The following is a 27,477-nucleotide window of genomic DNA, read 5'->3' on the forward strand; positions in this document are numbered from 1 at the left end:
ACCCAGGCTGGTAACTAGCTCTGCAGAGGCCCCTCGGCCACCTCCCAAGGGCAGGAGCAGCACCACACAGTTGCAGGGCCTTGGGGAGGGGTCACACTGTGGGTACCCTGGCCTGGCCCCAGCAGGTCTGGCCTGTGCTGAGTGTGGCCCCCAAGGTGTGCAGGGGGCAGCGGGGTGTCCTAGTCCTAGACAAGGCTTTGCACCTGTGACTGTGTCCCAGCACTCAGCAGGCAGGCGGATGGCTGCTCAACAGGCCGCACCCCAGGACCTGCAGGTCTGGGTCACACGTGCGAGCACCAGAGCTCACGTCAGGCCGGCCCTCCCACTCACATGTCCGAGCTGGTGATTTTAATACTTCGAGCCATGCGGACCACGGAGATTGACTGGGTTAAAGATTTTACTGTTCGAAGCAGTCTACACCCCACGTGGGGCACAGACTCCCCCCGCCCCCGAGACCCAGGTGTGCGCTCCACTGAGCCAGCCGGGCGCCCTGACGCCAGCTTTAGGATGTTCCCGTGCCCCCAACAGGAGGCATCGTGTTCACTTGCACCCCTCACCACCCGAGAGCGACTCGGTTTTGTGTAATGGACTCACACACACCCGAGGTCTGGCTTTGCAGGCCGCCGTCCAGGTTCAGTCTGCGCGATGCTCCCAGGACCCCATTCCTCCTCCCGGCCAAGTGACGTCGAGCACGCGGCTACTTGTGCTGTCTGGCAGTGACCGACGCTCGCGCCAGGGAAACTACGATTCGTTAAGTCTATCACGGCGGACGCTGCTGTCACAGGCGCTCACGGGTCACTCCTGTGGGGCCGTCGGTTACTTCCGGTAGGTGGATGGCCCGTGGGGACACCCCCGAGTGGCAGCAGGCACCCCCGCCAAGCCTGATGGCAGCCCCCAGCCCTGCACCCTGCATATCGCAAAGCCAGGACCGAGCTGCCACGGCCACCCAGGGAGCAGGACTGTGGGGGGCCCCGCCCCAAACCCAGGAGTTGTCTGGCCGAGCTCGGCGAGTGTTGGTAGCACTTCACGGATCACAAGAGACGGAGCCCACAAAGCACGAACTTTAAAACAGCTCGTCCAGAGATGTCGACCACCCTATGGTGGTGACCGAAGCCCGGACGACCCCGGCCTCTCAGTGGAGCCGGCGAGCTGGGCCGTGGCGTCAGGAGCTGCTGGCACGGTGCCCTCAGAAAAACTCGAGGGGTGGGGCTGCATCTCCCCGCTCTGTGACGCGGGGGAGGCCTCGCCTCCTTCCCGTCTTCATTCCGGGGAGGGGGGGGGGGTCAGATGCAGCAACGCGCACAAGCCAAGTCGGGGCGTAAGGGGACCTGCCCGGCCCCTGGAGGCCCGCGAGCCCGCAGGGTGAGTGGCCACGTCGGGACGGAGCACCCCCGGGGCAGGCCTGTGGAGGCCTGGCTCTACACGCAGGTGCAGACCGAGGGCCACTGCTCCAGGGCTCCCGGCCAGCAGGACCCGCACTTTGGTCACTCTACCTCGAAAGCTCTGGGGCAGCTGCGAACCCCCGCGCCACGTGGGCAGGGCTCTGGGCGAGCAGTGCTTTCTGAAGGCCCAGCACGTTCAGCGTCAGAAGCGACGGCCTCACGCGCTGTTACGCCACACTCTGAACCCACACCCACGGCAAGGATTAAAATCAGGGCTGCTCCTTCAGCGCCGAGTGGTCTGGGGCCCGCCTGGGGGCCCGGAGCCTGTGTCCCTCACAAGCTGCCCCCGGCCTTGGGCAAACGGGAAGTGCCGAGCCAGCCCCAGGCAGCTGGACCACAGCTTCCCCCACCAACACCTACAGGAGTGGGGGGCGGCACAGAGGCCTGGGCCCTGTCCTCACCACACACAACGGGGTCTTGGCACCACCACCAGACTCGGTCAGGGTGGACAGGGACAGGCAGAAGGGAGGGACCAGCCAGCTGGGCACGGGAAGACCAAAGGACCCAAGACAAACACGGGGACCCCCACAGCCGACGCCCACAGACCAACTCTCTGAGCCAAGCTCATGCAGAATTCTCAGGGACCACCTGCCGGCCCTGAGCCCCTCTACTACTCTGCCCCAGGGAAAGCAAGTGGCCTGGGGGTGGGGAGGGCAGCCCCTCCCCCACAGCTGACATTGCTCAGGGCTGATTCTCAGAGGCCTCCAACAATCCCGCTGAGTCCAGCTGGGCGTCCAGAAGTCACTCTCAGGCTGTCATGGAGGCGGGGTCCCTGGAGGCCTGAGGAATCCGGTCGTCTAGAGGGAGCAGTGTCCGCTGGCAGGTGGGAAGCCATCTCACTTCCTACGGGACGGGCCAGGTCGAGAGGCTCAGGTTCCAGCAAAAGGCTGGTCAGGAACCAGGACCCTGCCCCCCACGCCGTCCACGGCTCCTCACCGGCCACCGCAGAGAAAGAGCAGGTTGTGCACGGCTGGGACAGTGGAGCTGGCATTCTGGCCTGTGACCAGGTGGCGGTCCAGCACCACGTGCACGGCGTCCGGCTCACTGGCTGTAGGACGTCCCGAAAGCGTGGGCTGCAGGCAGGCTCACAGGCCAGGCACAAACCGGCCCCCTTCCCTCTCAGGGGCCCCCCGAGCACCAGGAAGCCTGCCTGGGTCTCAGCTGTGGCCCCTGGCCGGTGTCTCCCCAGCCCCGGCTCACCACTGAAGATGGCGCCGGCGTCCTTCACGAAGTCCTCCACGATGAGGGGCAGGCGGGCAAAACCAGGTGCCCTGACGAGCTCGTACACGGACGGCTGTTGGGGAGGGGGTTCCCACTCCCAGGTCAGGGCACCACAGCGCCCACAGCTGCCCTCCCCCAGCACAGGGCCCGTAAACGCACTGAGCAGGCAGCCTCAAGCGGAACCCCCAGCACACTATGGGGGAAGAGCAGGGCACAGAGCCCCGGGAGGGGTGTGGAGAGGCAACAGCTGGCCTGGGGTGCAACACTCACCCCTGTGACGCTGTAGCCCTGGAAGACCCAGGGGCGCACACTGAGGTGCTGCTCCTGCGCCTCTCCTCCCCCAGCCCCTGCACCACCCGCCAAGCTGGCCTCATGCAGCCCCAAATGGTCAGGCTTCAACCCTCGCATGTTAGATCTCCCTCCGGTCCCGTCCGGCCAGGCTCCCTCTCCAACTCCAGGCCCTGCACCCAAACTTCCTGGCCCCAAAGGGTATCGTGCACATGACAGGCACAAAAACCATGTCAGCTCCTTCCTTGGCACCCCAAAGTTGCCTCGTACCCAACTAAGAGCCCCCTGTGCTTCCCTCCCCGTGTCCAGAGCCACAGGCCATGGCCACCCTGGATGTCAGCAGGGGAGGGGAGGGGAGAGCAAGCCGCATAGCTACCAGCCTGTTGTCCCGGTCTGGGCAAGTGACTGTCCCCCTGCCAGAGGGGACAGTCCCTGAGTTTTCAGGCACATATGCAGGTCTCTGATGCCTGGGACCCTCCCTTGTGCAACACTTACCCCTGTGACGCTGTAGCCCTGGAAGACCCAGGATCGGTCCTCGTTGGTGGCACAGCACAGAGCTGCGACGCCGTGGCCAACCGCGCAGATGGGCTCTGAAAGTAAGAGAGGGTCTAAGGCCGTGGACACCCCCCTGGGGGGCCCCGCCCCTCTCCCGACACCTCCTGCCTCCGAGCTCCCTCCCCACCGGTCAGCTTCTGCACCGGGACTAAGCTTGGTTCACAGCTGTTTCCTCAAGTTTCGGCCAAAGAGCAGACACAGGCAGTCACGGGATGTGGCGGCCCATGACCAGACCCTGGACCGCAGCAGACCCATGGCTGGGCGTGGCGGGCGGTGGCAGACGTCCCCGCCCCTGCACGGCTGCAGCTCACCTGTGAACACCATCCCTCCACGGTCCCTCCACGGTCCCTCCGGAGCCCCAGCCCTGCCCGACAGTCACCCAGAGCCCTCCCCGAGGTCGGGTGGGCGCACGGGCATTCCCACGGTGGCAGTGGCCAGGAACAATCACTGTCTGTCCAGACCACGCTGGGAACGGGAGGCCCTGCTCCGGCTAACAAAGGACGCTCTGTGGAGCTCCTGCGTTTCTGTCTGCTGGTCCCTAACACGCACCCTGTCCCCATCAGGCCACGCAGCCACATCTCCACAGCACAGCCTTCCTCCCAGCCCCCGCTGGCCTCAAACCCTGAACGCCACGAGGAACAAAGCCAGCACGCTGCCCACCCACCTCAGAGGGAGCTGCACGGGGCAGCCACCGGCCCCCATGGAACACAGGCAGAGGGCACACAGAAGGAGCGACCTGAGGGGCACCACTTCGAATGTGCGCATCCCCGCGGACAGCCCAGTGCCCAGGCCCTCTGGGGCCAAAATCAGAGGCTCCTCCCATCTGCCCTGAAACATCCCCACTGACCTCTCCCATCTGCTGGCAGAGCCCCGTGCCTCATTAACCTACGTACCCCCATCCGCACCCCAGTCACCTACTGTTCTCCGAGCGGAAGTGCTGGAGGATGCGGGCCAGGGAGCCGCTGCTGGCCAGGTCGGCCAGGGCCCCGGGACAGCTGGGAATCAGGAGGGCGTGGTACCGGGCACCTGCGCGGAGATCGCAGGCAGGGCAGTCACCAAGAGCGAGGGTGCTGGCTGGGACCAGCCATCTGTCATTTCTCCCCACACACACTAGGGGCCCCAAGACCCACAAGCCATCCCTGACTTTTCCGCCCTGTGCCACCCGCCTCTCCCCTCTAGACAGAGAACTCTGGGCCCCGGATTCTGGATGAGTGCTGTCCTGGACAGTCACAGCACATCGTGGCAAGCCAAGCCCATCAGAAGCAGGAGCGAGGGAGCACTGTGGAGGCCACAAACCCACCTAGAACCCCCACACCCCCAAGCCCCAAGGTCTCAGCAGCCTCGGCCCCTCACCATCAATGGACTCCAGCTTGGCAGGGCTGGCGTACGCCTTGAGGCGGAAATCCTGCACCCAGCGCGCATTGCCCTCATTCACATCCACGAAGTCCATGGTCTTCCCCTGTAAGAGCACCAGGGGCTGCAGGTCAGTGGCACACACCCCACTGCTGGCTCACAGGGGCTTGAAATGCCAACAAGAGCTTGGGGACAGCCCAGACCCCTCACCCAGCCGTGCCACAAACTTCCTGGCCCCAAAGGGTAGCCCCGCAGCTAGCCCCAGCTGACCCTCGGTCTACCCCTATAAAGTGCACCCACTGTCCCCCTGGGGGTGACAACAGACGGATGCAAAGTGAGAAACACGTAACCCACTGCTGCCGTGACCCCTGGTCCCGTGCCAGAGAAGAGCAGAGACCCCGGGGGAAGGTCTGTCCCACCCTCACTCTCACACGCAGGGCTGACCGTTGACGAAAGGTCTTCCTTGCCAAAGGGAGGGCCAGAGCCCAGGAACCAGGAACCAGAGCCTGATCCCCTCAACGGGGCCCTCACCCTCAGCCCTACCACCTCCCCTGGGAGCTACACCAACCTCGGGCTCCCTGCTTCTCCCTGAGAGCGACAGCACTCCTCCGAGACTCACCCCCCCAAAGGGTACGGACCCCATGGGTCTGGCTGGACTCACCCCAGGGGTGGCCACCTGTAGGTTGAAGGCGGCGCTGGCCAGCGTGAAGCAGTGAAGGAAGGACTGGGCAGACACACCTGCAAAGTCAACACGGCTCTAAATCGGGCACTACTGGACTCTGTGGGCAGGAAGAGGGGCATGACAGTCCCTGCTGCAGACACCCTCAGGGTCTCCTGGTCCCCCACCTCACCATGCTGGGGCAGCAGCCCCAGCCCCTGCAGGATGGGCTCTCTGCCCAGCCCGGCCACGAAAAGCCTCTCCAGAAGGCAAATCAAATGCACGGTCCCCCGGGGCACTCACGGAACCACCAGCGACCGAGCCAACCCCCCACCCCGGCATTCAGCCGGGAGAGGTAACAGGGGGCGAGATCTGCGTCCTCAGATGTGGGGCTGCGGCCCAGTGTGGGCAGGAACACGGGTGCACCCCGACCCCCACGGGCTGGCCTCGCCCCTGTCCCCACTTTAGGACACTTGGCCGCGGCCCACAGAGCTCGGACCCTGCCCACAACGCCCAGTGCAGCTCACAGGCCTCTTCTGCCCACTTCCAGTCCACAACATTCCCAGCTGCCCGAGGCTGTGGCCCCACCAGGGATATCTGCTTCCACACGGGCACAGTGGGCGTCTTTCCGCCTGTCAATCCTGGACCGGATCCCTAGACCTCAGCTCGCCCTCTGCCCACCCTGCGCGTCAGTGGGTCTTACCGCGGAGCGCAGGCACTGAGCGTGGACTCTGCCTCATTCTGCCCTCAGTTCCTTGACCCCGGCTTCACCCCTCCTCCAGGGTCTCTGCAGGGCCCTCTCCTGCCCTCGGTGCCCTAGTGGCCTTTTCAGAGCCGTGTCCCCTCCCCATGGCACGGCCACGCCAGTCAACCCCTCCTCACCCCTACCCCACTCCTACCAGCCACCCCGGTGGTCACCCCCCCCCCGCCTCCCCAGGACAGAGCCCCACTCCCGACGGCTCCGCCCACCGACGCGCTGGGCACCGCGACGCTCCCGCCTGCAAGTCTCCCAACCTTGCCCACTTGGGCAGCTCGAGTCCGAGAAGGCTCCAGAGCCAGACCCCGGGTCCCGACCCCGGGCTCTCCGCCACGTGACCTCGGGCTCGCAGCTGCCGTCTGACGGAGAAAGCGCAGGCGAGGGCCTGGGGAGCGCTCAACCGGGCGCCTTCGGCCGGTCAGCCAGGCGGACCCCAGCACCGGCCGTGTGCCCTGCGGGGGCCGCACGCCCGCGCCCCGGTACCTCACACGGCAGGACGGAGGGGTTCTCCGCCCCCGGGACAGCCCCTCCCCCAAGCCCTCACGCCCCGGCCACAGGCTCACGGCCACCCCCGCGGAGAGGCCCAGGCCCCACCGGCCGGCTGCCCAGCCCCGGCGCGCGGAACACAGGCCGGCCCCGCAGCTCCTCGGACAGCCCAGCACACCCCGGCCGGCGCGCCCAGGACGGCAAGCCCCGGCGCGTGACGCACGGAGGCCCCCGAGGGCCGGCACCCTCCGCCCCGAGGCGGCACCCGCTCTCCTCCCACAGGAGCGCCGCGCCCCGGGTCCCCCCGCAGGAGGCCAGGGACGCCGGCGCCGCTCCCCTTCCAAGGCGGAAGCGCCGCGAGGGCGAACCGCTCGGGGTCGGCGGGCCTGCCGGCCGCCGCCGCCACGCCACACGCTCGCGAGCCTCACCCTCCGCGGCGCCGCTGGCCACGAGGAGGCAGGCGGGCCGGCTCGGGAGTCGCTCGGACGCCATAGCGTCTGCCAGAGCCGGCGCGGCGTGCGCGTGCGCGTGCGCGTGCGCGTGCGCGGGAGGGAGGCCGGGAACCGCGGGTCACGTGCGACGGCGCCTGGGGGTGGGGCCGCGGGCAGCGCCGGGCGCATGCGCCGGGTCTCCTCTTGCCCGGAGCGGCCCCCCAGCTTGGTTCCAGGACTGGCGGCGCCGGGCGGGCGGGGGGGCGGGGCGCCGGGAGCGGCGGGGCTGGGGGGGCGGTGCCGGGAGGGCAGCAGGTAGGTGCCGGAAGCGGGCCCGGGGCCGCCGGGGCGGGGGGCGTGGGGGGAGAGGCTGGGGGTCGTGCTGGCGGGCCTCGGAGCTTGGCCCCAGGGCGGCGGGCGACAGCGTGGGCCGACTTTCCCGGCCCGACGCCTCAGCATCCTTGAGCAGACCCGGCCCGTGGTCGCAGTCAGGAGCGCGGGGCCTTTCCCTTCTCGTCGTCGCGTGGGACAGGAGCGTGAACCAGGAGGGAGGACCCCTGCCCATGAACGAGGGTGCCCGTCCCGTGGATGAAGGTCCCTGCCTCGTGATCTGGGCACTTGACCCTGGGTCACTGAGAGTCTGGAGACACAGCATGGAATGCGCGGGGCAAAGCGCCCTCCCAAGGGGGCTCACGTCCTGCAGGTGGGGGCTTGGAACGTGGGTTCCCAGGTGACAGCAGTGGAGTGGGCCGGCCAGCGGGGAGAGGGGGTGGGGGGTGGGGCCAGCTCAGTCGAGGAAATGGGAGGCCAAGAGTTTAAGGAGGCCGGGCACTCCCCGGGGGCAGAGAGGGTGGGGCTGCGGCGGTGGGTGCTTGTGTGGGCAGGGGTGGGAGTCTGGAGATCAGGGGGCGTCTGCAGGTGTCTGCGGGGGCAGGAGCGATGGGTTCTGCCTCCCGGATGGTTGTGGGGAGACAGAGGCATCCCAGCTTGTTCAGCTGAGTCCCTGGAAGAGGATGGGTGTCCCTCCCTGAGATGGTTCTAGGTGCTGAGTCTGGTGAGGAAATCAGGGTGCCGTCGGGCGGACCTGCATCTCCAGCACTGCTTCCCCTGCTTCCCCCGACTGTCTGGGAGACACGGGGGTCAGCTGCAGACTGTTAGGTGCTCTCTAAGGCCTGGGCCCGGGAGAAGGAAGGCCGGTTGAGGGCCTTGGGCACAGGCTGGTGGTGGTAAAGAGGAACAGACCCGCCCCTTGGCCCCCACAGGCCACCTTCCAGGACCCCCTGCTTCAGGCAGTAGAGTTTCCTCCAGGTCCAGCCAGCCTCAGTTCTGACTAAAGAAATCTTTGTCGTGGGTAAAAAATGCCAAAGTGGCTGAGGCCAGGCCAAGGACCTCTCCTCTCCTGGGCACTCCTACCTCCATGACCACCGGCTCTGTCCTCTGCCTGGTGAGGCCGCACGCTCCCACAGCTCCTGACTACCAGCAACCCCCAGCCTCAGCAGGACCCTCCTATTATGAGTGAAGCAGAAGCTGGGGGCTCCCGGCATTAGTAGGGCCTCAGGACAGGGGACAGGAGCCGTGTGCGTGAGTGGAGGACTTTGGACGGAGACCCACAAGCCTGAAAACATAGGCCAGGCCTAGCCACAGAAAGAGCTTTCTGGGTTTAGGAGGGCTTCCCACGTGGGCATTCATGGGATCCAGGGGCTGGAGATGCCTAGCTGCAGCGGGGACCATGGGACCATCCTGCAGGCCCAGCCCCCACCACCACAGCACCCCAGGGTCGTCCTGACACCCACCTCCTCTTGCATCACCGAACTTCATCAGGCCAGGCTGCTCCCCTCTGCCACTAAGAGGATAGACCCGGTAGCTGGGCTGTGGCCTGTGCCACGACGCTGATGCGTGCAAGCGGGAGCTCACGTGCACGGGTGCGTTCCTGTGCTCAGAGGCAGTGTCCGCTCTGCTGTACACCGGAGTCCTTGCAGATCACTTGCCGGACGGACCCACCTGCCTGAGCGGGCTGACGGCCGAGCCCATGTCCTGTGTGTGTGTCACCCCAACCCCAGTCCAGGGCAGCACGTTTGCCTGGGTCAGTGGCTCCCAGCACATGCAAGGCTGTGAGGGTCCAGGTAGCTCGTGGCATCCGGAGTTGGGGTGGGCAGCTCCACGGGGCAGGTGTGGTGGTATGGGGTCTTGGTCCGGGTCTGGCAGCGGCCTGCCTCTCTGTGTGTGCCCCTGTGGGCAATGAGGACTGGACGAGAGGGAGCCAGAGGCCTCGTCATGGTGACTGGGGTTAGCCCTTAGCAGGGCTGCCCCTGACATGAGGCTGTATCTGTTGCCCTCTTTACCCACTCAGTCCTGCTGGCTTGTCTCTCCACTGCCTGAGCGGGTTCCCATTCCAGTGAGTTGGCCCCTTGCCCCTTCTGCGCCCTCAGCCCTGGCAGGCGAGGAGGGGGATGCTCCTGCAGCGCTGCCTTGGGCAGGATTGGAGCTACTGCAGGCGGATCAGTGGGCAGGTAGCTCTCCCTCCCAGGGCAGAGCCCAGGAGAGCCTCAGGGGCGGCTCTGCACCCTGGCCCACGTCTGGATGCCTGTCTCCTGGGAAGGATCCAGGCCTGGGGGGAATGGGCCTCCCCCTCCAGTACTCCTTTGTCCATCCCCAGGGCCTCGCCAGTGTCACAGTTGAGGCCCTGAAGTGTGGGGCTCGTGGGCATGGAGTCCTAGGGCATCAGCCAATAGTGACTACCCAGGAGGGGAAGGGAAGGGCCAGGGAAGGGGCCGGGGCCCCAGGGCTCTGCTGCTGCGGAGGGATGCCCTTGAACCCGGGGTTTTGCTTTTGCTCAGGAACCCTGAAACATGAGGTGCAGGGTGTCCCATGACATGTTCTCAAACACCAGTCGGGTTCACGGTCTCATTCCTGTCTCTGCACATCGCTCCAGATGGAACAAGGATGGTTGGGGGGCGTTCCTGGGGGCCTTTCCAGCAGGCACTGCCAGAGTCTCAGGACCCCTGGCTCTCTTGCTTCCTTTCCAGAGTGTGCCTGAACCAATCCCCCCCAGGAGCCTTCCCACTTGCTCCTCCCTCTGAAATGCTGGAACTCCTCTTTGTCTGGCGAACTCCTAACTGTCCTTCAAAACCCCTGGGCACCAGAGGCACCATTTGCCCTGTGCTCCCTTTCTGAGAAACCCCCCTAAACTCACAGGGCTGCCCTGAGTGCCCCCCCCCATTAGGTGAGCCTGACTACTGGGTGGACCTCAGACAGGAGACTTGGGACAGGGCTCTCTTTCAGGGCTGGTGTGTCATGGGTAGCCCTGCCGGCCAGACTGCTGGCCAGGGGACTTGTGTCCTGGGCCCCAGCTGCATCCCTCTTTGCACCAGGGCTCAGGCTTCAGGCACGTGGCCTGGGGCCGGGGGTGGGACCTGGAGACTTAGAGCCAAGCACTAATGCAGACCCTGAGCCAGACGGCAGAGGGCGGCCTCTGCCAAGGGCCTGGGGCTGCGGAAGCCTGGGCAGTGGGCGGGGAGCACCGGGGTCCCTTCACCTTCGTGGCGCAGGGCGAAGTGTGGCCCAAAGATATCAGCCAAGTGGGCAGGCAGTTTGGTGGCCTGGAGTGGGGTGATGCGGCAGGGAGGCTGGCTGTATCCTGCCCAGGACATTAGGACAGGGCTCCCTGCGTGGGTGGGAGGGTCCACAGGAGTATCTGAATGTCGAGGAAATGAAGGGTTCCCCTCAAACACACCTCCAGGTACCACTGTGCTGGGTGGGGGGCAACGACCACCCACACTCAGCCTTTCTTCCCGCTGGCCAGGGATGGGTCCCAGCGATGGGACCGCAGCACCCTCCACGGGACCGCAGGGGCCGAGCTGCTGTCCTGCCCCCACAGTTGACCCTGAGCTGAAGCTGGCAGGTGGACACTGCTCACCAACCCTCTGACAGCCCTCACCAGACCTCCCTGCGCCAGAGACACCGGGCCAAGATGTCCAGGCACACCAGAAACAGCTGCTGGGACACAGGGAGCCTCTGCCTGTCTGGCCCAGGGGACCAGGGGTAAGGTCAGGGAGGCTCCGAGCCAGGGAGCTGGGGGTGGGCACTGAAGATCCAGGAGTCAGGACTGGCCCGCAGCAGCTGGGGTCAGTCCCCGGAGCCAAGTTCTCTCTGCCACCTGTGCCTTTGGGGAGGTATCGGTCACTCTGCCCCCGTGATGGGAGAGAGGTTCCAGAGGACCCCGTGTAGCCCCAGGCCCCTCTCTGTGGGGGAGGGCAGGGTCTGGAGACCGCGGCCAGCTCCACTCCCTGGTCACGCCAGGAATGCGTTCCAGGATGGGACTCCCCAGAGAGGGACTGCTCGCTCCGGGGAGGGAAGGGGTGCTAGAGGAGAGACCAAGTGGAGCCCCCAACATGCCTCTTCGGCGTCCTTAGAACCTGACCACCCGCGCCCTCCGAAGCCCACGTCTGGCGCAACGTGGCACAGCCTAGCAACAGGAAGACATCAGGTCCTGGTACCACGGCCCAGAGCCCAGGTCTCTGGGGAGTCCCTGTGGTGCCGGGGGTGGGGGGTGGGGGCAGGGAGTTCCTCTGACGGTGCCGGGGGACACCTCTGTCCCAGGACACGATGCTCCCACCTGAGTTTTCCTGATGGCCTTGAAAATTTGATTTGTATTTATAGTACATACTTTTTTTTTAAGATTGTGTTAGTTTATGACAGAGAGAGACAGCGAGAGAGGGAGAAGCAGGCCTCCCTGAGCAGAAGGCCCGACGTGGGGCTCCCAGACACCGTATAGTACCTTCCTTTTTAAAAAAAGATTTTTGGGGCGCCTGAGTGGCTCAGGGGGTTAAAGCCTCTGCCTTCAGCTCAGGTCATGATCTCAGGGTCCTGGGATCGAGCCCCGCATCGGGCTCTCTGCTCAGCGGGGAGCCTGCTTCCCTTCCTTTCTCTCTGCCTGCCTCTCTGCCTACTTGTGATCTCTCTCTGTCAAATAAATAAATAAAATCTTTAAAAATAAAATAAAATAAGATTTTTTAGGGGCACCTGGGTGGCTCAGTGGGTTAAGCCTCTCCCTTCAGCTCAGGTCCTGGTCTCAGCGTGGGACTGAGCGCTGCATCTGGCTCCCTGCTCAGCGGGGAGCCTGCTTCTCCCCCTCATCCCCTCTCCTGCTCACTCATCTCCTTCCTGATGTCAGTATCTTTCTCTCTCTCAAAAACAATAAAAACCACAAAAACCAGCCTTGGACATCTCTTAAGAGTTTGCTTATTTTGGAAAGGTCCCTAACCAAGTTTAGGAACACAGTGGGATGGAAGCTGAGCATTCAAACCCCACACGGGCCCCAGAGACCCAGTTAAGCTAGTCTCACATTCCCAAGGAGGAGATTCCAGGAACTGAGTGTGCAAGGGAAATCAGAAATAAAGAAACAGGGGTGCCTGGGTGGCTCATTGGGTTAAAGCCTCTGCCTTCAGCTCAGGTCGTGATCCCGGGGTCCTGGGATTGAGTCCCACATCAGGCTCTCTGCTCAGCAGGGAGCCTGCTACCCCCCCCCGACCTACTTGTGATTGCTGTCTGTCAAATAAATAAATAAAATCTTAAAAAAAAAAAAAAAGAAGAAGAAGAAGAAAAGAGAAGAAAAAAAGAAACAGGAAATCATGACCAGGTGCTACCCTAAATCTACCCTGACAGGTGGCCGGTGTTAGCCGACCCCAGGCTCTGCACAGGCCTGGTTGTGTTGGCAAGTGAGAGGTGAGGCCACAGCAGGCCAGCGGGAACTGTGCACGTCCTGGGCTCCCTTGGACCGGCTGATGGAAAAGAAGTAACCGGATCTCCAGCTCGTTCACACACAAAACCTAAGGTCCACAGATAGGCTGAGACGTGACATGTACTAAACATGTGCAAATGCCAAGAATACGAGCTTGGAAGGAGGAAGAGCTCCTTCCTTCTGACCGCGATTTCCAGAGCGCACGCGGTAAGGGGCATGGGAGTCCACGTGACAACCTCGGACTTTAGAACTTCTGCGCTCAGGAAACAGAGCAAAAGGGAAGCCAGCCGCTGGGTAAAGATGTCCGCAGAGTGACGAAGGCTTGGTAGGCACAACAAGCGAGAAGTCCTCCAGATAAATGAGAAGAAGGCACTCCGTCCAACAGAAGAACGGACAAATGGCATCAAGAAGAATCACAAAAGGCAAGGCCCAAATAGCCAGGAACTTTGTGAAAAGAAGTACATTAGAGGGGCGCCTGGGTGGCTCAGTGGGTTAAAGCCTCTGCCTTCAGCTCAGATCCTGATCCTAGAGTCCTGGGATCGAGCCCCGCATCGGGCTCTCTGCTCAGCGGGGAGCCTGCTTTCTCCTCTCTCTGCCTGCCTCTCTGCCTACTTGTGATCTCTGTCTGTCAAATAAATAAATAAAATTAAAAAAAAAAAAGAAGTACATTAGAGCTGTGCAGAGAGAAACAACCAGAAGAGGCGGTCGGACTCGCACAGTCTGCATGTTTCCCCCCCACCCGGGGTGGGGAGAGCGGGGCCCTCTCTCACCCAAGAGGAGGGACGGCAGGGACTCGAGAGAGGAGCACGTCCCCGTCCACAGCAGCATCAACTCACCGCAGCGGGAAGGGGGAGCAGCGAAGTGTCTGCCGACAGACAAGCAGGCGAACAAAACGTGGTTTCTCCATCCACGGAGCATAGAGCAGCCTCGGGAAGGAACAGCGTTCGGACACCTGCCGTAGCGCGCATGGACCTGGGGGCCGTGACACGGAGTGAGACAGGCCGGACACGGGGACAAACACTGCAGGATCCCACGCAGATGGGGTCCCTGGAGTCTCCGGATTCGCAGGGACAGAGAGTGGACGGTGGGCGCCGGGGCTGAGGGACGGAGGGGGTCAGTGTCTCAGGGGGACAGAGGGTGGACAGTGGGCCCTGGGGGCTGGGGTAGGCTGGGGGTCGGTGTCTCCAGGGGACAGTTTCCATTTGAGAAGTTCGAAAGTCCTGGACATGGTTGCTGGGGACGGCTGCACAACGGTGTGAATGTGCTTCGTGCCTGAGCCACGCACTTGATGTGGCTAAGGTGGTAAATTTTGTGTTGTGTATCTTACCGCAATAAAACAAAAAAAAAGAGAAAAAAATGATAGGTTTGCAGCACACACACAGCCCACCCTAAAGACACTGGGCACAAGGACTGTTACAAGGATTTTCATCACTGCTCTATTTGGAAACAAGCTTAGCGTCCTGTGAATTGGCAAACAAGGAGGGGCAGGGGCAGGGCAGGGCAGACCTCCAGTGGAATGACCACTTCGAGGGCCAGGCTCTGGGCTTGTTGAAGAGGACAGAGCTCGTCCTCACAGTCACCTCTGCTGGCTGCAAAAATTCTCTAAAATATCAGGGTTTTTTTTTTTTTTTAAAGATTTTATTTATTTATTTGACAGAGAGAGATCACAAGTAGGCAGAGAGGCAGGCAGAGAGAGAGGAGGAAGCAGGCTCCCCGCTGAGCAGGGAGCCCGATGTGGGACTCGATCCCAGGACCCTGAGATCATGACCTGAGCCGAAGGCAGCGGCTTAAACTACTGAGCCACCCAGGCGCCCCTAAAATATCAGGGGGTTTGTTTCTGAGATGCAAGCCACCGAATGGAGACAGTGGGAGAGGGGACTGCCCAGCCGCGGGAGGTGGGTGGTCTGAAGAGACCGCAGCCGCCCCAACACCTGCGAGGCAAAGGGGCTGGAGGCCGGACCCTTGGGCCAAGTCGGCCCTGCTCCACAGCAGTCCACCTTGTGTGGCGGGCTCTGGCCCGGTAGCTCAGGGAGTGGAGGAGCCGCGGTGTGGGGGTCAGGAGGAGGTCCCAGGACTCAGAGGAGGCACGCGTCTGGACAAGGCCGTCAAGCCCGTTTTGGACCTTCTCACTCCCAGGTTCTCCCGACTTGCCTGGGCCTGATATGCAGGTTCAGGGAGCGGGTGCGCCGCTCTGGGAGGGTGGGTACCAGGAAAAGAAGGGAAGGGCGTGCCCCCAACACGGGAGCTGCAAGAGGCTGGGAACAGGAGGGGCCCGGGGGACAGAGCTCACAGGAGCGCTTCTGGCCCAGCGGGGCCATGCTTCCCCAGACCCTGCCCCTACAGCCTTGTGCAGGGCTGGGGGCGCAGGCAGACCAGACTAGTCGGTCACCTGGTCAGAGTGGGCGCAGGGAGCTGCGGGCTATGGGGTGGCAAGAGGAAAGCCCATCTCCCCGGTCTCCGCTGTGCCCAGCACAGGTGGGGACCTCACCAATGACAGCGATGGAGAAGGACACGCCCTGGCCTCAGATGCCAGAGCAAGGTTCCCCCCCACCCCCACCATGCCCTTACTGCTCCAGTCCCAGCCCTGCCCTGTGCACTGCGGCCGGAAGCCCAGGCCTGGGGGTAGGAGTCCATCTAGGGCCAGGCCGGCAGGAAGGCCTGGCTGTGGCCGTCTGGGACGGGGCAGGGTGTGGGCTCAAAGGCATGGGGGTGGCTGGAGTGGGGGCAGTGGACGGTGGCACCGGGGCTTCCTATTCCTCCCTGGAAAGCCTGGTGCTGTGGCTAGGAAACCACCTCCCACAGCCCACTGGGAAGCCCTCGCCTCACCCCGTCCCAGGGAGGTGAGGACGCCAGCCCAGCCATGAGACAAGACAGTTTATTTCAGACTCAGCCTCCACTCAGGCCCAGGGTTCCAGGGGTGGGCTGGCCAGGCAAGAATGGGTCAGTGCCCACAGTGCCCGCGGCCACCGGGCCAAGGGGCTGCACAGCAGTCTCCCTCCCTCCCTCCACAGCGGGGCAGTGGACGCGGGTCCGCCAAGCAGCTCCTTTCTGTTATTGCATCTCTACGCTTGTTAGAATCAAAGGGCGCTGGGTGAGGTGGGAGGGGCGGTCTACGGGAGCAGGACAAGCGCAGCTGCCGGGCAGGTCCTCCTTGACCACCGACCTGATCCACGGCCTCCCTGCCAGGCTCTCGGATGCCCCAGGGCAGGAAGTGCTGTGGTCCTAGCCTCGAACGCTCCCCTGGGGCACAAGCTAGAAGGTGAATGGTGGGAACACCCCCAGACCGGCCTTTGCACTGTCTGCCCACCCAGCCAGGGTGCAGGTGGTGGACAGAGGTGACACGGAAGTTCTGCCACTGTGAAGGCAGGCCCCACTGCCCTGGCCCTACCCACATGGACCCCCCAAACCCTGCCCAGCTACAAACAAAGAGCAGAAATGGGGAGAGTGAAACAGCCATACCCTTTAATGTCCCCACATGGGCTGGGCCCTTGTCACAGCCCATCTCGGACTCCTACCCAGCCCTGTCTGCCAGGAAGCGCATGGGACCCCTGGGGCCACTGGGAACTGGCTGGCACACGCAGGCGGGCGGGCCATACTCGAGGTCCTTTCTTCCCCCTGCCCCCCAGTACCCTGGCCACAGCAAAGACCCACTTCCCCGTGCTATGACTCCTCCTGTGCTGCGCAGTAAACCCCAGAGCCTGGGAGGGGGAAGTGCTGGGGGCCAGCGAGCAGGCTGCGTTTCCACGGCTGGGGGCCTGTCTGTCTGTCCCTCTGCGCGTGTGGGGGTATATGTGTCTATATGGTGCGCATGTAAGGGTGTGTGGATAACTGTGGGGGAGCTCGGCATGCACTAGGCTCCTGAGATCTGTACAGGAAGTGGCTGTGCCCCCACCTGGGCACTAGCCATCATTTTTTCCGGGCCAGGAAGGCCACACCAAGAATTAGGGCTACAGCCGCCACGGCCACACTCCCAGCCACGAGCAGGGGGGTCAAGTTCTCAAAGGGGCAAGGACCTCGGCCCCCTGGGGCCCCGCTGGGAGCTTCACCCTCCTCAGCCCCATCCCCAGGGCCCTTGGGCTCGGTGGCGGCATCAGGGCTGCTGGGGGCCGCAGGGGCTGGCTTCAGGTTACTGTGGTTATTGAGAAGGGTAGGGTCTGCTTTGACCGGGGTCTTCTTGGCCGCTGGTGGTGTGGGGGCTGCGGGAGGCTCCTGCTTCTCTGCTTGGGTCTCCTTCTTCCCAGGCTTAGCTGAAGGGGCCTTTCCATCTGCAGCTGGTGCAGCTCTGGCCTCAGCAGCGGCCTGTGGAGCCTTGGTGTCGGGCTTGGGGCTGCTGGTCGCCTTTCCCCTGGACTCCATGCTGGACGGTGCTGGCAGGCTACGTGGGGGGTGCGTGGACAGACAGGCGGCTGGAACTCAGTGGCTCAGGACAGCTCACCACTGGGCATTATCTAGGCCTGGGGAGAGACACAATGAGGCCATGGCAAGGGACTCAGCCCACCTGCTTAGCTCCCTACCATCCTGTCCCCATAAAGGCTCTCTGGACCACCCTCCACCCCAGAAGACCCCATTCAGCATGTGCTCCCAGGGCTTGGTCTCCAGTAGCCTCCCACCACGCCCTGAGAAGCCCCTCGAACCACACAGGCAGAGCCTGTTGGCCCTGAACCGACTGGGGGTGCGGCATGAGACGAGCCATCCGCATAATGGTCCTGGCCCTGCCTGTGCTATTTCCAGCTGCCCTGGACGGGGCAGTGAGAGGAGGCTATGCGGTCAGCGGAGGGCGTGGCGGCTATGGCGTGCCTGGGCAGAACCAAGAGTGTACCTGCTTGGAAGGACTGGGTCCCTGTGGAGTGGGGGTAGGGCAGGAACCCAGAGTCTGGGCTCTGTGGTGTCAGTGGCGTGGGAATAGGCCCCAGGCTGCCAGAATTGGGGTACAGCATACCTCAAGTGTTTCCCCGGGAAGCTGGAGAAGCCAGGCCAGCAGGCAGGGACGGGCCCTGTGCCTCCAGGCAAGCCATCTGCCCCTCTCCAGCTCCTGGTCCCCACCCCAAGACCAGCGTTCCCTGCTCCAGTTCAAGGGCAAGGAGTCCTTTCTGAGTCTGGGGCTGTGCCTGCTTCTGGGCCAGAGCGGTGTGTGGGGGGGTCCCCTGGTGTGAGCCTGGTGTGGACATGCCATGTCCGTCGGCCTCAGCATCCTCAAACCTGGGCCAGGGCAGAGGATGGGGGTTCCGGACTGTAGGAAAAGCCTGACCCAGATCCTCTATGTCTGAGTCGGGCTGGGCCCGAGCCATCTCTCTCTAAAGACCTAGACACCCCCCGTCTGTGTCTCCTCCGAGAGGATTAGTACCCCTCACCCCACCAAGGAAAGGGAGCACATGTGGGAAGCAGCGGCCCAGGTTTTCCACCCAGGCCAGGAACACTAACCACACCTGAAGGTCACCTGTAGGTCACAGCATAACGGGGGTGTCCCAGTGAGCGGCCCAGCTGCTGCCCCATTTCTCACGGAGTCCCAGCAGCCCCTCAATCCCTGCTGTTCTGGCTGGGCACCCAGCTGCTGGGGGTCAAGTTTGCAAAGGGCAGGTGGTCTCCTGCCCGCCTCCCCCCGCCCCAAGCCCCTGTTATTTTTGGTTCATACTGACGTCAGCCAGTGCCCCCTCCCCTTCCCAGGAGCCGCTGGGCTGGAGAGAGCCGTGGGCCCAGCGTGCGCCCCCAGTGACCTTCAAGGCGGGAGCCGCCCACTCGCCCCGCGGGGCCGCCCCGTCACACCCCCGGCCCCAGGCCCCGGAACCCCCGCTGTCTTACGCTGCTGCTCCCGGCGCTCCCACTTCGGCGCTGCGCGCTCTCCACGGGACCAGGGCGGGCGGCGGCTGCGGCGGCGGCTGCGGGGACTGGGAGTTTCCCACAATGCTCTGTTCTCGGCGCCGCAAGCCCAGGAGGCGGGGCCACATCACCACCGGCGCCGCCCCCTTCGGCCATCCGGGCGCCCCCGGCTGGCGGGGAACTGTAGGGCCCCCACGCCCAGGCTCCCCTTTGCATCCCAAGGGCGGCTTGCAGTCAGGGAAGAGAGGGGACTGCCCTTCCCGCCCCTCCGCCCCAGCCAGTGCGGGAGTGTGCAGGCCCCCAGCCCGGGCCCCACTCCTGGGCCCCGTGGCGGCCCGCGGGAGGGTGGACGGAGGTCGGTCTGCGGGGACAGGGGAGCCGGCTCCGAAAAGAGGCTACCCTCCCCCTCCGCCCCTCCCCCAACAGATTCCAGAGACGCGCTATCTACTTAGAATATTTATTTATCTTCTCACAGGACAAGACACAAAAAAGTTACAACTTCTTAAAACTCTTCAAAAGAAAAAATATAATTCTGTAAGCAGCAGCAGCTTCCAAGGTACAGATGTGGCGGGAGAGGGCAGCTCCCAGGAACCGTGAACTGGGGGGCCCAGGCCTGAGCCCCAGGTAGTGTCACCGGGAAGGGGCCTCCGAGGACGGGGCTGGGTTGGGGTACACAGCACCAGCACATCAGATCAATCACCGACACAATCACGTGGCCTGGGGCGGGGCGGCCGCTCTGATTCACGACACCAACGGAGGGGGGCGGTCTGGGAAGGCAGAGCTTACGGAGTGTAGTCAGCGGCCTTAGCAGAGGCCCGGGGAGTAGGGCGAGCCCCCGGAGGACTGAGGGACCAGGTGCTATCCCCGGAAACAGAGCAGGTACCCCCAGGCTCCATACTGGTCCTCATGACTGCCCTCCCCACTGGCCAATCCTGGCGCCAGAGGGTCGGGGGGGTGTCTCAGAAGAGGGGTTTGCTGAGGTGCAGCAAAAACCACGCTGGGAAAATAAATTCCTGAATGGGGTCAGAAAGGAGCCCAGGGTGCACACAGCACAAACACACACACATTGCCTGGCCATGTGGGTAGAGCCCGGAGCCACCCACCCCTGCCCCCAGCCCCATCTCTGAGGGGCCAGGCCGGTGGAAGGCTGGTGGACACAAACTGCTCCCCAGAACATTTGCACATGCACACAGACCTCACACGCTACGAGCCCCCAGCCTGGGGTGGGGGGAGAGAAGCCCACCAGGAGGGGTGCCGGGTCCCACAGTGGAGTGGGGGGTCTTGCCCTGGGAGTCAGAACTCAGTGTGACCCCTGCCTGGGACTCCTGGCTCAATATGGGGGGCAGGAGACCCCAATCCTCCTGCAAGGCTGGCTGAGGGGGGCAAAATGGAGTCCTGGCCAAGTGGAGAAGGACAGCAGCAGGGGGAGGCTGGACGGATGGACAGAGGGATGGACAGAGCACTTGTGCTCGGCAAGTTAATAAATAGGTTTGTGCGGGGTCCCCTTCGCAGACTAGGGGCCAAGCCTCGGGGACAAGAGCTGGTAGACTGGAGGGTAGGGTCCCGCTTGCCCCGCCCAGGCCTGGGCGCCCCAGCCCAGAGACCAGCTCTGTCCCTGGGGGTATTCGGGCCGGGACGGAGCTGTGGCAGGGGCTGGCTCCAGGAATGTAAAGATTTCTGCATTTTCTACATAAATAAGACATTGCTCCCAGTGGTCGTGCAGACAGGACCCCGCGGGGGCCGCTGTGTGCACCATGTGGACCCCTTCCTCTGCTTCCCCCCGTCCACGTGAGAAGGCTGGGGAGAGACTGTCTCCTGCTCAGTCCCGGGCAGGCCACCTGGCTCCGGCCCCGCTCTGGTCCCACTCGGCGGGACGGAGCGGCCGTGCTCAGTGCTGGGGTCGCTGCAGCAGCTCCAGCAGCGTCTCTGCGATGCCCAAGAAGTAGACCACTTGAGCGATGCCGAACAGTGGGGCGATGACCAGGGCGCGGCAGTAGGCGCCCTTTAGGAAGGCCGTGGGGCCCTCGTGCCTCAGGATCTTCCTGCAGGGGGAGGGTGGTCAGGGCTGCTGCCCGCCCACCCCCTGCCCCGGGGCCATCGCACCCGGCACAGTCCAGGAAGCCCCAGGAGGGTGGTCAGGGCCGCTGCGCACCCCACCCCCCACCCCCACGCCGGGGCCATCGCACCTGGCACAGTCCAGGAAGCCCGTGTAGGTGTCCTCGTTGACACCGCGCTGCAGCGACTGAAGTCTGGTCTTCACCACTGCAAGGGGGTGCGGGTCAGCGTGGGGCCCAGCCCGCCTCCGCCCCCGCCCCCACCAGCCCCAGGCACTGACCGTCACAGGGGTTGACGGCCACAGCGGCCGCACTCCCAGCCACACAGCCAGCCAGAAAGGACACATAGAAAGGAGCCTTCTCCCCGGATGCGGGACAGCCTAGCTGGTTCAGGTTGGCAAAGAGGGGGAAGTAGACAATGGAGAAGGGGACGTCCCTGTGTGGGGAGGGAGGGACGCTGGTGACCTAGGGGAATGTGGTGGGCAGGCCTCCCTCCTCCCGCCCTTCCCGCCCCCCCCACCTGAGCAGTGTGGCCCCCAGGCCCTTGTAGAGGCCAGCGATGCCCCGGGTCCGAAGCAGGTCCCGGGTCAGCTGAGTAGCCGTGGGCCGGGGGGTGGCCGGAGCCTGCACGGAGGGCTGGGCGCCCCCTTGGGCCGACAGCTGGGCCTGGGCATCCAGTATCTTCTTCTGGGCAGCTGGGGAGAGAAGGGATGGGCCTGCTGGCTCCCGGACTGGGGCAGGGGATGCGGCTCCGGCTGCCACCCACCCCAGCTCTCCGTCCTCCCCCCACACCCTCACCAATGCGGCCTGCGTCCTGAAGCTGGATCTTCAGCATCTCCATGGGGGTGGTCACAATCACCTGGCAGGTGCCAGCCCCACAGCCCGCCAGCATCTCCTTCACCAGGGTCAGCTTCTGCCTGTGGAGAAGGGGTGAGGACCGTGGTGCAGGGCAGACCCAGATGCCTCTACCGCCCCGGGGGGCCGCCTGCTGCCTTGGGCGTGAAGGAGACTGGGAACGGGGAGGCGGCGCGGCGCTGGAGGGGTACGGCACCCGCCAACCGCGGGAGCCCCTTCAGGCCTGCCAGCAACGGGCACCGAGCCCAGCGGACAGATGGCCCCGAAGCAGGGCCTGGAAAGGTGGAAGGACCACAAAGAGCAGCGCGGAGGCTGGTGTTCGCAAGCACCCGAGGGGCTGCCCTCCCAGTCCCTCCCTCAGGTGACGGGAAAGCTGGTCAGTGTCCCCCCAATCCCACCCTGGGGGCCGGGACCCCTGGGGCCGAGGCACCACTGGACTCGGCATCTGCTTCCTTCCCGGTGCAGGAAGCGGCGAGGAGAGGGAGGAGGTGGGGGCAGCCATCTGTCCTTGGTGGCTATCTTTTGTCCGGAGGCACGGACCCCTCCCCTGCACGACCTTGGTTCACAGCCCCTCACCCGTCCTTGGAGAGCTGATGTCGAAAGAAGTCGTTAGCAGCCAGCTTGATGGCCTTCTCAGGGGTGACGAGGGTCAGGTTCACAGCGGCTCCTGTGGGGCATGGGGGGCGGGGGAGCACGGGGAGGGGAGCACAGGCAGGTCAGTGACGCAGGCTGGGGAGGCTCTCGGCCAGCACAAGCCTCCAGCTGGCAGAGCCCCACCCCAGTCACTCCTTGGCTCCCCTCCTGCCCTCTCACCCACATTGGTGCCGGGCGGGGCAGGACCGGGCAGGGGCAGTGCCTCCTCTGGGCACTCCCCTCACCCTCCCTGCGCGATGGACCCATTCTGGCCTTCCTGAGGAACCCCTCCCCTGAAGGACCTCGGCCCTGGGCGAGCAAGAGCAGAGGGCGGCAGTGGCAGGTCCCTCCGCGCCAAGTCTGGGCAAAGCCAGGCTTGGGGACTGCCTGCTAAGCGGCTTTGCGGTTGTGCCTCACCCCCTCCCCTCCGGGCTCCCAGCACAGATGGAGTCCCACCTGCCCCAGAAGCAGGGGAGAAGCCTGCCACCGCACAGTAAAGACACGTCGTCCTGCCACGCTGGCCTCTGCAGCAGGCGCGGGAAGGGGCTGAGCTCCGGGAGGGCTGCTGAGAACCGCCTTGCCCTGGAGAGCCCGGCCTGTGCCACCCACCCAGTGCCCAGGTCTGAGGGGCCACAGCAGGCGCCGGCAGGCCAACCTGCCTGGCTCTGCCAGCGGCCCCCGAGGCTGCAGGAGGGCCCCCCCCACCCGCCTGGTCCCCAGCCTCACCGCGGTACATGCCGAAGTAGCCCTCCGAGCGGACGGTCTTGATGAGGCAGTCAGACCTGCAGCAAGAGGGGGAGGGGGCCAGGAGCTGGCAGCGGCTCCAGCCCTAACCCAGACCTGCGCTTCCCAGGCCGGCCCTGGCCTCAGTTTCCCCTCTGGTCTATCAGGGCGGGGGACGCAGGAGCAGGACCGGAGTCGAGCCGCAGCCTGCCCCCCCACAACCCTCCAGCCCCCGCGCCCGCCGGGCCTGCTCACATGCTGGTGTACAGGCGCTGGCCATTCTGCTGGTTCTGAAGCCTCGTCTTGGCCAGGTCGATGGGGAACACGCAGGTGACCCCGATCAGCCCGGCGATGCCGCCATTGATGAGCTTGGCCGGCAGACTGTGGGAGCAGAGGGGGTGTCAGGACTGGCCTCCTCGGCCACAGGTCAGGACCACACACGGGGTGGGGTGGGGTGGGGCCGAGAGCAAAGGCAGGGTCACGTTCTGACCTGATCTGCTTATCAGCCATTTAACTGGGTGCACCCAGGTAGCCGGAGAGGTGGACGCCAGCCGGGGGGAGACAGGGGTGGTGGCGGGCGGAGCGTGCGTGGGACAGGGGGGAAGGGGCGGTCCTCCACTTTCCGGGGAATTTCAAAACCACCGCTTCTGTTCTAGAAGAGGGTACGGGAGTCAGCGGAAGGAGGGAAAGACCACTCCGAGGCACACCAGGGAAATAAGCTGCCCCCCCAGCTCTCATGCAAGGGCACCGCGCCCCTCACTCACCCGTGGCCCCATCCCCAGGGCCACCCAGTTTCCCTTCAAGGCGCCCCCGCCCCCGCGCGGCTTCCCAGCTGGCCTCGCTCACGCTCACACACACTCACGTGCACACTGAACGCGCGCAGGAGCACACCCTGCCTTTAAAGGGCCAGGCGCCTCTGGGGCAGTGAATCTGCCAGCCAGGCAGGCCAACCGCGGACTGCGGTGACCCCCTCTTCCTTGAGCAGCTGCAGCTGGCGCCTGCCCCCTTCAGGATGGAGGCCGGAGGTGCTGAGGAGCCCCCCATCCTGGGCTCAGCTCACAGCTACCCAGGAAGATGCTGCCGCGCCAGGTGCAGCCCCCCTCCACCGCTCCCGTGGACCCCAGACAGCCCCTCCCCTCGGAGAAGCACTGCGCTCACCCACACCCAGCCCAGCCCCCGCCCTCCCGCCCACCCTTTCCAGGAATCCCACTCCCAGACAGACAGACACACACGCACCGACCAGGTCCTCTGGAAGCGCAGGGTAGGGGGCAGTTGGGAAGGGGATACCGGACTGAAGCTTCCTGGGGTTAGTTCCCCGACCCACTCTAGGAGAAATGGGGCCCCCTCTCACGAAGGACAGGGCAAGAGAGCCAGAGCCAGCCTCCGGAGCCTCCTGTCCTGGGCCTCCCAGAGTCCCGGAGCCTTCCGCGCTGCCTCTTCCCCAGGCCCCCTCCGAGGCTGTCACAGTCTCTTACCCACAGCACTGCCGCCCAGGGTCACCAGGCTGGCTCACGCCCCTGGTCCCTCTGAGGACCGGTGACCTTCACGTCAGCTTTCCCGGGCTATCTGTCCCTGTTGTCCCCTGCCCCTCCAGCCCCACCACCCCCGCAGGCCCCAACCCCTCTCACCCCGAGGACCACCTCCAGGACTACAGCCTACCGGGCTCAAGGAGGAGACCCAGAGGCCGAGGGAGGGGCCCGCTGCGGGGATTGGCCGCTAGGTGGGGCGGGGCCGGCCTTGGTTGGCGGGGGGCGACTTTCTCTTTCACTTTGGGCTGAGGCTCTCGCCGTGGGAGCAGGGATGGGAGGGGGTGTGACAACTTCTGAGGGCCAGGGCCCCGCCTCGGACACCTGACCAGCCCACAGGGCAGTGGACCTGACTCAGGCTGACCTAGCCAAGGGAGGGCAGCCGCCCATACGAACCCCAGTCCGAGGCCGCCACGACCCTGGATGCCCCGTGAGTTCCCATCCGCAGCGTACAGGCTGCATCTGTCTAGGGCTCTGGGACCCAGAGGATGGGGCGCTCTCTGTGCTCAGATCCTGTGTGTGGACAATCTGTCCCGTGGGGGTGGAGATGGGTGTGTGCCCACTCCTGTTCGTGAGATCTGTGTCTGTTGGATGAAGACACATTTCATGGAAACCACACTCTGGGACACAGGAAACAATACACGTCTATTAAAAAGCTAAGGCTGGGACGCCTGGGGGGCTCAGAGGGTTAAGAGTCTTCCTTCGGCTCAGGTCATGATCCTGGGGTCCTGGAAATGAGACCCTCATCGGACTCCCTGCTCAGCAGGGAGCCTGCTTCTCTCTCTGGCCTCCCCTGCTCCTGCTCTCTCTCTCTCAAATAAATAAATACTTTTTAAAAGGCCAGGAATGGGGCGCCTGGGTGGCTCAGTGGGTTAAGGCTTCTGCCTTCGGCTTGGGTCCTGATTCCAGGGTCCTGGGATCAAGCCCGGTATCTGGCTCTCTGCTCAGTGGGGAGCCTGCTTCCTCCTCTCTGCCTACTTGTGATCTCCGTCAAATAAATAAAAAAATAAATCTTAAAAAAAAAAAAAAAAGGCCAGGGAGAGGGTAGCTAGGTGTCAAGAGGCCTGCGGCTGCCACCCAGGACTGCTCACCTGGCAGGTCCAGAGGGCACGGAATGGGCACTCCCAGAGCCCTTTTCCTAGCCAAGGGGCCCCCAACGCACTCACCCAGGGTATCCACCCCCCGCACCAGCTTCCTGGTGCCCTAGCCTGCACATAAAAATCTGGCCTCTGAACTTCAACCTGATTCTCCCAACCCACCTCCAGGTGGACTGGCTATAGCCAGCTCAGCGGCCCAAGGCTCCCTGAGACCTAGCCCTGCCCTCCAGAGGACTGAGGGAGCCGCCTCCCTGAACGGGACCAGACCCCGCCTCCCTCCAGGGTGAGGGACCCTGCGGGCCGGGAGTCCTGGAGCTCAGACGAGTGTCTAAGGTGAGGAGGGGAGCAGTTGTGTAGGGAAGAGCGGCAGGCCCATGGATCCCAAGCCTGAGGAGACGTGAGTCTGGGGTCTCACAGGACAAGCCTCAGGCCTCAGAACGGAGCAGGGAAGAGGGTCGCCCGGCTGACAGCAGTGAGAATGAAGGAGCTCCAGCTTGGGGAGACTGGCAAGGGGTCCCCTGGACCCAGAATCCCCCTCTGTCGGACCTCACTCTGCCGTTTCCCACTCCCTGCTCAGGAGACCTCTGTGGAACCACCTCCCCGGGGCACCTCGTGTTGCCATGGAAACCCAGCCACCCTGGCTGGGGCTGTCAGCCCTCCCTGCCCCCCCACTTCTGCAGCCAGGTAAACTGAGGAAGAAGGGCAGTGGACAGCGCTGCCCAAAGAGCTCAGCCACAGGATGCTGCTGCTCCTTCCAGACCCCCCCGGGGGTAAAATGTCCCACAAATGAAGCCGCTGAGCCCCCCTCCCCCACCCCCCACGGAAGGCGACGGGGGTGACGATCAGAGCCTGGCACTGGCCGCTGGCTGCCCATTCAATCTCCCCGCGTCCCTTCCCCCTGGGCCGGCGGTAGCTTTCCATCCCGTCGGAGGGGCCCCAGCCCGTGAACAAAGGAGGCTTGCGGTGGGGGCTGCGGGCTACAGCTCGGAGGCCGGCTCAGGTCCCTCGTCCCTCAGGAGGGGGTCCAGACGGGGCCCAGACGGTCACGCTGCCCCCGCCAGGCGATGGCGACTCCAGCCACGCACGTGTCCACACAAGTCCGGCGGGGTCCCACGTGTGCGCCCCCTCCCCAGCGGTCCGGCCTCCGCGTCCGGGTCTCTGGCCCCAGCTTCCCACGCCGTGGGGACACGTGTGCGCGGGGAGCGCGCCCGGCACCGCCCGGGGTCGAGCACGGCCTCCCACACCCGGGCGGCAGCGGGTCGGAGCATCGCCGGCCCCGGGACCTCCCCCGCTCCGCGCCCCGGAACCACCTCGTCGGGGCCGCTGTCACCCTTCCCGGCCGCCGCGGCGCCCCTGGCCGCCCCCCGCCCTCCCCGCAGCCGGGCCGCAGCCGGTGGGCGCCGCGGGAGGGAGAGGCCGGGCCGCCACTCACCGCGCGCTCTGCCGCCGCCGCCGCCGCCGCCGCCGCCGCGCTCGCCCCCCCGCCGTGCCGCGCGCCCGGCTGCTCGGAGCGGAGGCGCGTCCGCTCTGCTCGGCGCTGTGCGCGCTCCGCCCCCTGCCCCCGGCCCTCGGCGAGCGGCCTCCGGCTCCCCCTCCCGGCCGCCGCGGCCACTGCGCCGGCCTGGCCGCAGCCGCGCGGCCCCGAAAGCCCTTCCTGGGTCTGGGGGCCTCGCGGCCCCACATGGGCCAGGGGCCCAGGGATTCGCCCCGGCGGGCCAACGGGTGGCAGGCAATGCTCGGAAGAGGGTGTCCTCGGGCAGGAGCGGTCCCCGGCCGCACGGTGGGCGCTTGGCGGGGACTGATCGGGCGGAGCACCTGCCCACCACTTCGGGTGACGCGGG

The 27,477-nt window shown here is 64.9% G+C and overlaps 3 protein-coding genes across 9 annotated transcripts; all 3 read right to left on the minus strand.

Annotated features, from left to right (window-relative positions):
• Nucleotides 1-379: 379 nt before the first annotated feature.
• GATD1 (glutamine amidotransferase class 1 domain containing 1) lies at nt 380-7,277 on the minus strand. Of its 4 annotated transcripts, XM_044259912.1 has the most exons (8): nt 7,189-7,277; nt 5,521-5,597; nt 4,860-4,965; nt 4,425-4,532; nt 3,447-3,541; nt 2,643-2,736; nt 2,379-2,490; nt 2,205-2,285 (listed from the first exon to the last, which is right to left on the minus strand). In XM_044259912.1, exons 1-8 carry the CDS (start codon nt 7,250-7,252, stop codon nt 2,279-2,281), a joined length of 663 nt encoding a protein of 220 aa, XP_044115847.1. In that variant the 5' UTR covers nt 7,253-7,277; the 3' UTR covers nt 2,205-2,278. The 4 variants fall into 4 exon arrangements, with proteins under 4 accessions (XP_044115845.1, XP_044115846.1, XP_044115848.1 ...); XM_044259910.1 differs by having other exon boundaries at nt 380-2,285; nt 2,379-2,736; XM_044259911.1 differs by lacking the exon at nt 7,189-7,277 and adding an exon at nt 6,532-6,584 and having other exon boundaries at nt 380-2,285; nt 2,379-2,736.
• A 9,094-nt stretch (nt 7,278-16,371) lies between these two features.
• On the minus strand, nt 16,372-18,804 carry CEND1 (cell cycle exit and neuronal differentiation 1). The gene is made up of 2 exons (XM_044259919.1): nt 18,731-18,804; nt 16,372-17,385 (listed from the first exon to the last, which is right to left on the minus strand). The coding sequence occupies exon 2, from the start codon at nt 17,285-17,287 to the stop codon at nt 16,838-16,840; it is 450 nt and encodes a 149-aa protein (XP_044115854.1). The 5' UTR covers nt 17,288-17,385; nt 18,731-18,804; the 3' UTR covers nt 16,372-16,837.
• A 387-nt stretch (nt 18,805-19,191) lies between these two features.
• On the minus strand, nt 19,192-27,092 carry SLC25A22 (solute carrier family 25 member 22). Of its 4 annotated transcripts, none has more exons than XM_044259917.1 (10): nt 27,069-27,092; nt 23,504-23,665; nt 23,269-23,394; nt 23,017-23,072; nt 22,234-22,324; nt 21,601-21,719; nt 21,323-21,497; nt 21,084-21,238; nt 20,935-21,010; nt 19,192-20,790 (listed from the first exon to the last, which is right to left on the minus strand). In XM_044259917.1, the coding sequence occupies exons 2-10, from the start codon at nt 23,521-23,523 to the stop codon at nt 20,637-20,639; spliced, it is 972 nt and encodes a 323-aa protein (XP_044115852.1). In that variant the 5' UTR covers nt 23,524-23,665; nt 27,069-27,092; the 3' UTR covers nt 19,192-20,636. The 4 variants fall into 4 exon arrangements, with proteins under 4 accessions (XP_044115852.1, XP_044115853.1, XP_044115850.1 ...); XM_044259918.1 differs by lacking the exon at nt 27,069-27,092 and adding an exon at nt 24,642-24,670; XM_044259915.1 differs by lacking the exon at nt 27,069-27,092 and adding an exon at nt 24,489-24,592.
• Nucleotides 27,093-27,477: the final 385 nt, after the last annotated feature.

The sequence above is a fragment of the Neovison vison genome, chromosome 7 (assembly GCF_020171115.1).
Source record: "Neovison vison isolate M4711 chromosome 7, ASM_NN_V1, whole genome shotgun sequence".
In the NCBI taxonomy this organism is placed as follows: domain Eukaryota; kingdom Metazoa; phylum Chordata; class Mammalia; order Carnivora; family Mustelidae; genus Neogale; species Neogale vison.